Genomic DNA, 9,368 nt, shown 5'->3' with positions numbered 1-9,368 from the left:
TTCTCTGGATGTTTATTTTAAATTAATCCTGTTGGGACAGATGTCAGACTGGAATTCTTGCTTGAGTCGCTTCCTTTAGTTGATCTAATCAACAACAGCGCATGTTTTGTAATAATTCATTTCTCAAGAAGGATGGAATTTGCTTACTCTTTTCTGTTTCCTTTTACCTAGATCCTGAGTTTCCTCCCTAATTTTCTTCTCTCCAATGCTCATTTTCAAAACCACCTTTATGCTGATATATTTAAGGCTGGAAAACATTGCAAGCACCTTTCCAAACATGCTGTATTTATAGAAACATTAAGATTAATCATACGTGTTCGTTCATTTAAAAGCAAACCCCACAAAAATCAACCTTTGCTTGCAGCATCTCGTTTTGGACCTGGTTTGCCCACTCTCTGTCAGGGCAGCCGTGCGGCTCCGACCCTGCGGTGACGGCAACGCGGCTCTTCCCGGCACGCTGAGCACGTAGCGGCGATGCCGCAGCCCCCGGGCAGCCCGGGGCTTACTCGGTGCCCCAGGTCCGGCTGTACGGCGCGCTGCGGCGGCGACGGGGATCTGCATTGCGAAGATCCAGCTGTGGCTGCCATCTGGTGCTGGTTTTCTTCCTCTCTTCAACTGCAACTTCCCTGCCACCCCAAACGATACCTGTAACGCGCCGATCGCGTGTGCAATCTCAGGGCGCGTTTTAGCAAGCGCGCTCCTGGCCTCGCTGATGCCGACCATCGTCCAAGCGCGAGGCTGCAAGGAGATGACCCGTGTCCGCAAAGCAGGCAGAGCCCCGCGCGGCGCAGGAGGAGCGCAGCACGCGCTTAGCCAGCCTTCACCGTGCGCGTAGGGACCTCCCGACGGCTTCGTGGCAGGTACCGACGGAGACCTGCCCGCTCGCTCCATCCCTGCCCGTGCCAGGCGATCTCCCGTTTGGTTCCTCACCCAGCCCCAAGCCTTCCCCCCGTGCCCAAAGCCTGGGTCTGCACCGAACCCCGCCTGGGAGGCGAACGAGGTGCTGTCTGCCGTCGCAGCCCCAGGCCCTGCCTACGAACGGGTGCCTGGGCAGGGGATTAACTTGGGGGGGGACCCAAGGACAGAAGCAAACGTGAGGTGTGGGCATTAAGAAATGCCACGTCTAATGGAAACAAGGCTTGGCGAAACGGGGGGGCTGGGGGCTCGTGTGGGTTTTTCCTTTGCTTTCCAGGTAACACCCGGGATGCGGTGCCCTGCCAAGACGACGCTGTTCTTTTGGAGCCTGCCAGCCTGGGTCCCGCGCAGATGGCACCGCTTCTCCAGGCAACCCCCTCTGATGCTTGGCTGTCCTCTCAAGGACGAGTTCCCCTCTCTCAGAGCCATCATCTCCCAGTGTCCATCCGCCGCCCATCTCCAACCTCCCCCTCCAACAAATTTCCTGAGGCAAAGCACGTGGTTTGCAAGGTGTTTATTGCTCCCGACGCACGGAAGGATATTGCAAATTGAAACAGGGCTGAGTCAAATGGGTAACTATCAGTCCCTTTCTGCACACCGGGGTTTTTGGGTTTTTTTGCCTTCTGACGATGACTTCTGGTGTCGGAGACGAGATGCTGCAGGTTTTGGAGGCATTGGAGTAGATTCAGTCCTCGTCCTGCTGCCTGTGAAATTAAGTGGGTCACAAACATTAGTTGGACAAATTGAAGCAGCAAACAGGAAAAGACTTGTTGGTGCTGCGAGATACTAGGAAGCCACCCGGGTTACGGTGTGATGACCTGGGCTTTGACTCCGTACATTTTGCTGGGAAGATATTTCTTATCCTGATGTTTGATATTGTTTTATTAAGGAATGTAAATAATTTAGAGACAGGACACCCAGAAAAGCATTATTAGGAGCCGTGTAGCATTGACAGATATTTCTGCCTCCCAGTTAAGGCTTAGGAGGAATGCCTGTAACGAAGGCGGATGGTTAGGAACCCTAACCATCTATCGCACTCGCATCAGTGAGAACAACGGGTTTTCATGAGACGGTCAACCCTTCTGCAATTATTCTCCTACTGGAAACAACGTCTTGCCGAGCACACTTACGCTGGTGGTGATCCCCGGAAGGGACCTGCGGGACTCACAACTTCATTACAGCCCCACAAGAGCCGTTTGGGAGCCCCAGGCAGCTGCTTGTTGTAAAGAGTAGTAGCAGATACACCTAGAACGAGATAAGAGACTTTGAGACTCTCTCGCAACACAGGTTTCATCGCTGTGTCGGGTTTAACGTGTGTTTGTATTGAAAACTGGTGGTAAAACCACAGCTGGCTGCCGACCGCGCGGGTGTTTGCGTGCGAACCCGGTAGCCAGAGGTAGCCCTGCTCTGAAGGGGTTGAGGGGATTAGAGACTGGTCAGTGGGTTTGGGGAGGATAAAGGGTAGGAAAAAGGGAGTTGTGGTTGTTACTGACTTTAAGTTGAATATGCTCAGCCTGGGAACGGTCCCTGCACATCGACCTGCTCTTGTTGGGAAGGCTGGGAGCGAGTGCCCGTGGCAGCACCAGGAAAGCTCTGACTCATGGCGACAGTTACCCAAACGCCGGCCCCGTTGTGCTGGCGCCTGCGGTATTTCTGAACTTCCTCTGACCTCCTGCCCAGCTGGAGCGGATTTGCCTGCAACACTGGCTCCTATATGGCGTGCGCAGCCCTCGGCGGGAACGTATAGCCGTGCGGCTTCTGCCAGGCGCGCTGGCTGCCTTCGCAGGCTCCCGGCCGCCTCCATGTCTTGTCCCACAGCCTCGTCGTCCTCGCGATCCCTGGGGACCTGGTCCCCTCCTGTGCGTCAGCGTCCCAGCCCTGCGCTGGGAAGGTGGGCAAAGCCCAGGCGGGACGAGCTGCTGCTGACTGTGTGGGTGTGCGGTGGTTTTCCCTGCGCGGAGCAACTAAAACTCCTGAAATGGCTCGGTTCAAAAGCAATTTCATAGCTATGCACCACGGAGCAGGGGAAAACGGCACCAAGCTCGGCGTAAGGTCTTTGCAAGTTCAGCCAGCTGCAGATCAATTAATTTGCAGTTGCAAGATAAGCAGATCCTTCAGCACTACATTTGCCTTGAAAAAAGTGATTTTTGTTATGAGGGAGATAGACTGAGCCTATCGCAACAATCTCCTCCGAATTATTTAGCATATTCATCCAGCAAGTTTGACTTTGCTTAAAAAGACTTTTTTTTTTCTAGAGATAAGAAACTCTGCCTTACATAGCGAGCCGATTGTGAAATGGCTTCTATGCTTATCCACTTGGTTAAGAGGCTTTATTATTCTAAATTACTGGATAACCTTTGGACGCACAGCCACAACACCAGATTTCTTCTTCCTCTGCTTGTTTTACTTTTTGATCCGGAGCCGCTCAGCTCCATCCACGGGGTCTCCTTTGCCTACGTTAGGAGTCACTGTCCCATTGCTTGTTTGGAAAATTGGCATCAGCTCAAGCTGTTGTTCTTTACAGAAACCTCCTTTCTCTTGCTAAGCTTTTCAAGGGGCCTCCTTTTTGCAGTTTCTCAGATCAAAATAAGTATCTGGTCATGCCCAAATGGCCACTTTCCTTATCAGACCATCGTTTCTGATAGCTGAGGCTGAATTCTGCAGCCTGCTTTAAACCTGAGTGTGCCCCGCATAAATGGTGCTGGGAGACTAGCTCAGTGTAATGCATATCATACTATAATGCATATAATAGTAAAGCATTTTAATGTTACTTTTCTGCTCGTGTGAGTTAGCAGTGAGGAAAAGGCCGAGGGGATTATTCGAACCAGCGGGTGGTTATCTAGGGTGGAGGTCTGCTGCTGCTACGGTGCTCTGAAGGCAAAGGCAAATGTTGGGCTTTGAAAGCATCTTGGAAAGTGCTGAGAGTTACAAAACCCCTCCTTGTGTACCTGTGATTGTGGGGAAGGGGCTCCTGCTACAGCCCCAGGTAGATGAGGATTGCTCTGAGCAAAGCATTTCCACGGGCAGGGCTCCGCAGGTTTCCCTTGTCCCGTGGAGCTGCGTATGCCCGTGGGATGCAAACAATTTCAAGTGGCTTGGGGTTTTGGTGAATGGGTCTCACTTCTGCGCAGTTTATAGGGAGTCTAGGATTCTAGAGATGAAAGGCATACTTAAGCGCAGGCCACGACTTACCTGTAGATAGTAAAGTCAGCTGGGTTTGGTTAATCGATGGGCATGCAGCAAAGCCTGCCTGTTTTCCCAGGCACTCGCAGTGGGCTGGACTGAGAACGTCGCTCTGCGCAGTCACACGTGCTGTCCGAGTTACAGGAGGGCACGGGTTTTAAAGCTGCTGTGGATGTCGTCGTAAATGTGGAAAAGCAAAGGGACAGACTCTTAAATTTTACATTTGAGTAAGTTGGTACGCTTTACTTCAGACTGTGTTGAAGGTAGTTTCTTAACACAATGCTCTACGTGCTCTGGCAAGCCCCGGCGATAACATCGGGTTGCTGTGGCTAGTCGTGGCACGCTAGTCTGGGCTCGGCAACCAGGTGGTGACTCCTGCCGAAATACTTACCTGCAGCAGGGAAACAGGGATCCCAGTTTGTCCGGAGTGCAAGCGGCACCACGAAGTCAGCAGATCAGGCAGATGAAAGAGCACATCTGGAAGCCTCTTCCTTCCCAGGCTCGCAGTTTCTCATTAGGATCAGCGGACGCTCGCAGACGCTGTCATCGCCGGGCCTCCTGCTCCCACGTGCATCTCCCACACGGGTCCTGTAACCGGGGCAGAGCCAGAATATGGATTTACTCGGCCACAAGAAGGGGGGTTTGCCCTTAGCTATGTGGAATAACGTGACAAAGGTAAATGGTGGGGGCTGAAAGCACCTTGAAAAGGGCTGTGAATTATAAAAATCCTCCTGGTATATCTGTAAGAAAGAACTAAACGCTTCCATCACATGTGGTTTGTAGTATAAACTCGTAGGCAAACCACAGCAGCCTAAAGTTGGGTTTCCTCAGTGACACTTTGTTTTCTAAATGTACCCTTTCCGAAGGAATGGATCTGTCTGTGAAATACGTTCCCGTAGTTTTGCACGCTCTGAACATGAGGCTTCTTCTAACTGCTCTGAAAATCAAATTAATTAACATCCAGAGCGATCAATAGGCATGTCCAGTATAACCACGGTGACATGGGGCTTAGCCTGGCAAACGACCAAAGCCGCCCTGAAGCCCGTGTTTTTTCCGTAGCGACTTTGCATCCCCCCAGATACCTGTGCTACCCAGAGCAGTCCTTAAATCAAAGTTCCCTTGCGCACCTAGGAGAAACATAAGCCCACTGACATCAAGGGCAGCCTTCTATTTCTAGCAGTCCGCAATATACTTTCAGAATCACTCTGTTACCATATAGAAATACTCTAGACCTATAGATATGAGGGGTGAATAGAAACAAAAGAGGACAAGCGGTGCCAGGCTGTCACGCCTTCTAAGAAACAAAAATTTCCCTTGGCTGCTTTAGCACTAGTATTAGCGCCTGTACTGGAGTTTACCGTAATCGAAGTCTTTTTCTCTAAGAGGAGGGCTTTCCAAAGAGGCCTGATTCTCGCCTCGGTGCCACGGATTATATACATTGGTGCAACTTCGGTTAACGCTGGAGTTGAGATCAAGATCAGATCCTTGGACCTGCCCTCAGAGGAGAAATGTGATAACACTACAGAGCGTGCAGATTTACAGCTGTGCTGCTGGTGGCAGGGCAGAGTGCACCAGCTCTTCCTAGAGCTAATGCTATATTTACATCAAAATAAAACCGTAAAATGCAAAATAATCTAGCTTCAGGCTCTCACACTTCACTACAAATGCTTTGTCTGCCTTGGCTGACAAAACGCTCTTGGCTTTTGATCAAAGAAAACTAAGTGGAAGCTGTTTTTTCTCTTGATGTTAAGAAGGCTTTTGACAGAGAGTCCCTGCAAGACTAGTTAAGGCGTACAAGCCCCGTGGTACGCTCCGAAAACGCACTGAAGAAAATATGCACAGAACAATGCCGGTACGAAACCATTTCTGCTCACGTAGAAATGGCATCCTTACAGCACGCTGCTCAGGCTCGGCCCACGAGCCGCTGGCTGCAGCACGTTGCTGCTTTGGTCCAAGCCGCAGCATCGGGCGGTTTGCCTCGAGCAGAGGCCGCGTTAGGAGAGTAACGCTTTGGGGAAAACACCTACGAGGTTTTACAAATCCTGTCCTTTGGCTTCCAGGCGGTGGCACGGCCGTCCCCGGCGCGGGCTCGGTGGCCCTTGGTGCACCAGGTAATCTGTCTCTCCTCCTCCGGGCTGCTAAAACTGAGCGGTAATCAAGCATGGCACGACTACTAATTAAGGTTACTTTGGCCTGGTATTGCAACAACCACTACAGGCATTTAATTAAGGCCTGTATCGCTGCACGCAGCCACAGAAAAGGGCTAAATACGAGCTGGGAAGCACCGGGCGTTACGCTGTGCTGCGGGCAGCGCCCCGTGGCTCCCAGCAAGCCGCCGAGAGGGTTATTTTTAAGGTATTTTGGGGAGAGGGGAGCGTGGCCGTTACTACGACACCTGTTACAGGCAGCAATGGACGCGGCCGGGCGGTTAGAGAGCCCTCGGGGTGCCGGAGCACCGACTGGAACCCCGGCGGGGGCCTTCGGGCCCGCTGCCCCGCACGAAGCCGCCGGAGGGGCCCCGGCGGGGCGCTGGAAGCTCCCTCGCCTTCCCCGTCCGGGAGCCGAGCGGCGGGGCGGAGCCGCCGCGAAATGGCCGCCGCCTCCCCGCGGGTCGCGTCCCGCCCTCCGTGGCCGTCACTGCCGGCCGCCGCCCCGCCTCGCTCCGTCCCCGCGGCCCCCTGACGGCGCCGGCAGCCGGGCGGGGAGCCGCCGGCCACCCCCCCCCCCTCCATCCCCGGCATGCGGCGCAGCGGCTGAGGCGGCGGCCCGAGCCCTCCGAGGCCATGTTCCCCCGGCCCCCCTTCCCCGGGGAGGTGAGGCGGGCGGCCGCCTCGGGCCGCAGCCGGTCCCGCCCGCGGGGCGCTGGCGGCGGCACCGTGCTGCTGCCCTCCATGCTGATGTTTGGCGTGATCCTGGCCTCCAGCGGGCTGCTCCTCATGATCGAGAAGGGTATCCTGGCCGAGGTGAAGCCGCCGCCGCTGCACCCGGCGGCCGGGGAGCTCTCCCGGCGGGGAGGAGGTGGCGGTGAGGAGGCCCCGGGCGACCTGGACTACGAGGTGCTGCGGGACATCCGCAACCGCACCATCCGCGCCGTCTGCGGGCAGCGGGCCATGCCCCGCAGCGTCTGGGAGCTGCCGGCCGGTCAGCGGCGGACGGTCCTCCGGCATCTCCTGGTCAGCGACAAGTACCGCTTCTTGTACTGCTACGTGCCCAAGGTGGCCTGCTCCAACTGGAAACGCATCCTGAAGGTGCTGGACGGGGCGCTGGAGAGCGTCGATGTCAAGCTGAAGATGGACCACAAGAGCGACCTGGTGTTCCTGGGGGACATGAAGCCGGACGAGATCAGCTACCGCCTGAAGAACTACTACAAGTTCATCTTCGTGCGAAACCCCATGGAGAGGCTGCTCTCGGCCTACAGGAATAAATTTGGGGAGATCAAGGAGTACCAGCAGAAGTACGGGGTGGAGATCGTCAGGCGGTATCGGAAGAACGGGAATTCGGCGGGCGACGACGTGACCTTCTCCGAGTTTCTCCGGTACCTGCTGGACGAGGATGTGGAGAGGATGAACGAGCACTGGATGCCCATCTACAACCTGTGCCAGCCCTGCGCCGTCAGGTACGACTTCATCGGCTCCTACGAGCGGCTGAACGCGGACGCCGACTACGTCCTCGAGCGAGTCCAGTCGCCCTCCTTCATCCGCTTCCCCGAACGGCAGTCGTGGTACAAGCCCGTGACGGCGGAAACGCTCCATTACTACCTGTGCAACACCCAACGCCGGCTGATAAAAGAGCTGTTACCAAAATACATCCTGGATTTCTCGCTCTTCGCCTACCCCCTTCCCAACATAACCAGCGAATTCTGCAGGCAATGAGTCGTTCCTTTCGGGATCTGGTGTAAACTCTGCCTTCGCTGCGAGGATTTGCTCGTGCGGCCGTTGCTGCGACTACCACCTTGCTGCAGGGCCTGCAAAACACGCTCTTCTATGCATTATTTCCTAATTTTATACTTTTCAAACACTGTTTATATAAAATATTATATATTGCTTTTGCTACTAGAATAGTTTTTGTATTGTTCTGGTTTTAATGTGTACATATGCCGCTGACTTGAGCACAGTAGCTTTTGTATATCTATTTTGCTTTAAATTCTTTTTTATGGCACAACATGGAAAACATCCGTAAGGAAATTGAGGAATGGATATATTTTAAGCATTTTCTCCTCCTTTTTTGTCTTTTATACTAAACAGTATGTGGCTGAATTGCAATCATAATATAGTGGTTGATGTGCTAATACCAATATAGTGGTTGATGCGCTAAAAATTAGCGCTGTTAAAACTGGTTCTGGATTAGGCAGGAGATAGGTTTTTTGAGTAGAAGAAAAGGCTTTTATGATCTAGGCCCTATTTATCCTTTATTTTCTCATCTCTAGATGGTGCTTAAATGAGGCTGCTCTCTTTTTCTGTGACAGTAGTACCTCTGTCTTATTAATTATTATTAATTATTATTATTATTTACCATTCAAATAAAACTAGTGATAGGATAATATTCACTTTTGTGCAATTTTTAAGATTTGAAAGTACCAACTATTTACCCAGCGTAACTTATCAGATGCAATATCAAGCCATAACAATTTTCTCCCCTCTCTGTCTCTCTGCGTTAAAGCAATACAGATTTCTGATAAGCTCAGAACCCGTCCTGGTTCCTGGGACAGAAAGCAGCAAAGCCCCAGCCGCACGCAGCGTGCCAGCTCGCAGCCTCGGTGGTGCCTGCGTGCCCACGTGCACGCAAACCACCGTGGGAAAAATGCTTTCTCCGGCCCTGTTTGAAACAATGGCGATTTGAGGATTAGTTCTCCCTTCTTTTATATGCGCGCACGCCGTTTTTGTAGCTACTGGTATTTAATAACGACCGTTAAATTGTAAAAGATTGGGAGGTAACGTAGAATGTTGCTCCTGGGAGGCTGTGTCCTCGTTTGTAATAAAGTTTTTATATGAATTAGTCTGTTGCTGAGTGCTTTTCCTTCGATGTTAGTGTTTATTTGCATTCTTGCAGAGGTCGCCTGCCCCTCCTGCTAAGCCACGGCGTGGAATAGGCTGGAATAGGCAGTTCCTGCCCTGATTAATTTGTGTTTTAAGTGCCAGATCGGTGGTAACAAGTGGAAAAAGAAATGCATCCGAGACGATTACGCGACACGGGCAATTGGATGAAAAGCGGCAGTCAGCAGCAAAATAGGCGCCTAATTGCTGTGGAGTTGATACAAAGCAGTAGGGATG

The 9,368-nt window shown here is 52.6% G+C and overlaps 1 protein-coding gene and 1 long non-coding RNA gene across 3 annotated transcripts; one reads left to right on the top strand and one right to left on the bottom strand.

Annotated features, from left to right (window-relative positions):
- Positions 1–1,415: 1,415 nt before the first annotated feature.
- On the bottom strand, positions 1,416–6,713 carry LOC129207215 (uncharacterized). Of its 2 annotated transcripts, none has more exons than XR_008577402.1 (5): positions 6,494–6,713; positions 4,490–4,686; positions 4,108–4,264; positions 2,046–2,160; positions 1,416–1,619 (listed from the first exon to the last, which is right to left on the bottom strand). It is a non-coding gene; the product is annotated as an uncharacterized LOC129207215 (long non-coding RNA). The 2 variants fall into 2 exon arrangements; XR_008577401.1 differs by lacking the exon at positions 6,494–6,713 and adding an exon at positions 6,126–6,237.
- A 41-nt stretch (positions 6,714–6,754) lies between these two features.
- CHST14 (carbohydrate sulfotransferase 14) lies at positions 6,755–9,093 on the top strand. Its single transcript, XM_054827837.1, has one exon. It carries the CDS (start codon positions 6,882–6,884, stop codon positions 7,968–7,970), a length of 1,089 nt encoding a protein of 362 aa, XP_054683812.1. The 5' UTR covers positions 6,755–6,881; the 3' UTR covers positions 7,971–9,093.
- Positions 9,094–9,368: the final 275 nt, after the last annotated feature.

The sequence above is a fragment of the Grus americana genome, chromosome 5, assembly GCF_028858705.1.
Source record: "Grus americana isolate bGruAme1 chromosome 5, bGruAme1.mat, whole genome shotgun sequence".
In the NCBI taxonomy this organism is placed as follows: Eukaryota; Metazoa; Chordata; class Aves; order Gruiformes; family Gruidae; genus Grus; species Grus americana.
Note: the sequence above shows the minus strand (reverse complement) of the source record. Positions and strands in the feature narration are given on the sequence as shown.

What these genes read in the sequence shown, in the direction of transcription:
- CHST14 (XM_054827837.1), top strand. Translation starts at nt 6,882, where the DNA reads ATGTTCCCCCGGCCCCCCTTCCCCGGGGAGGTGAGGCGGGCGGCCGCC.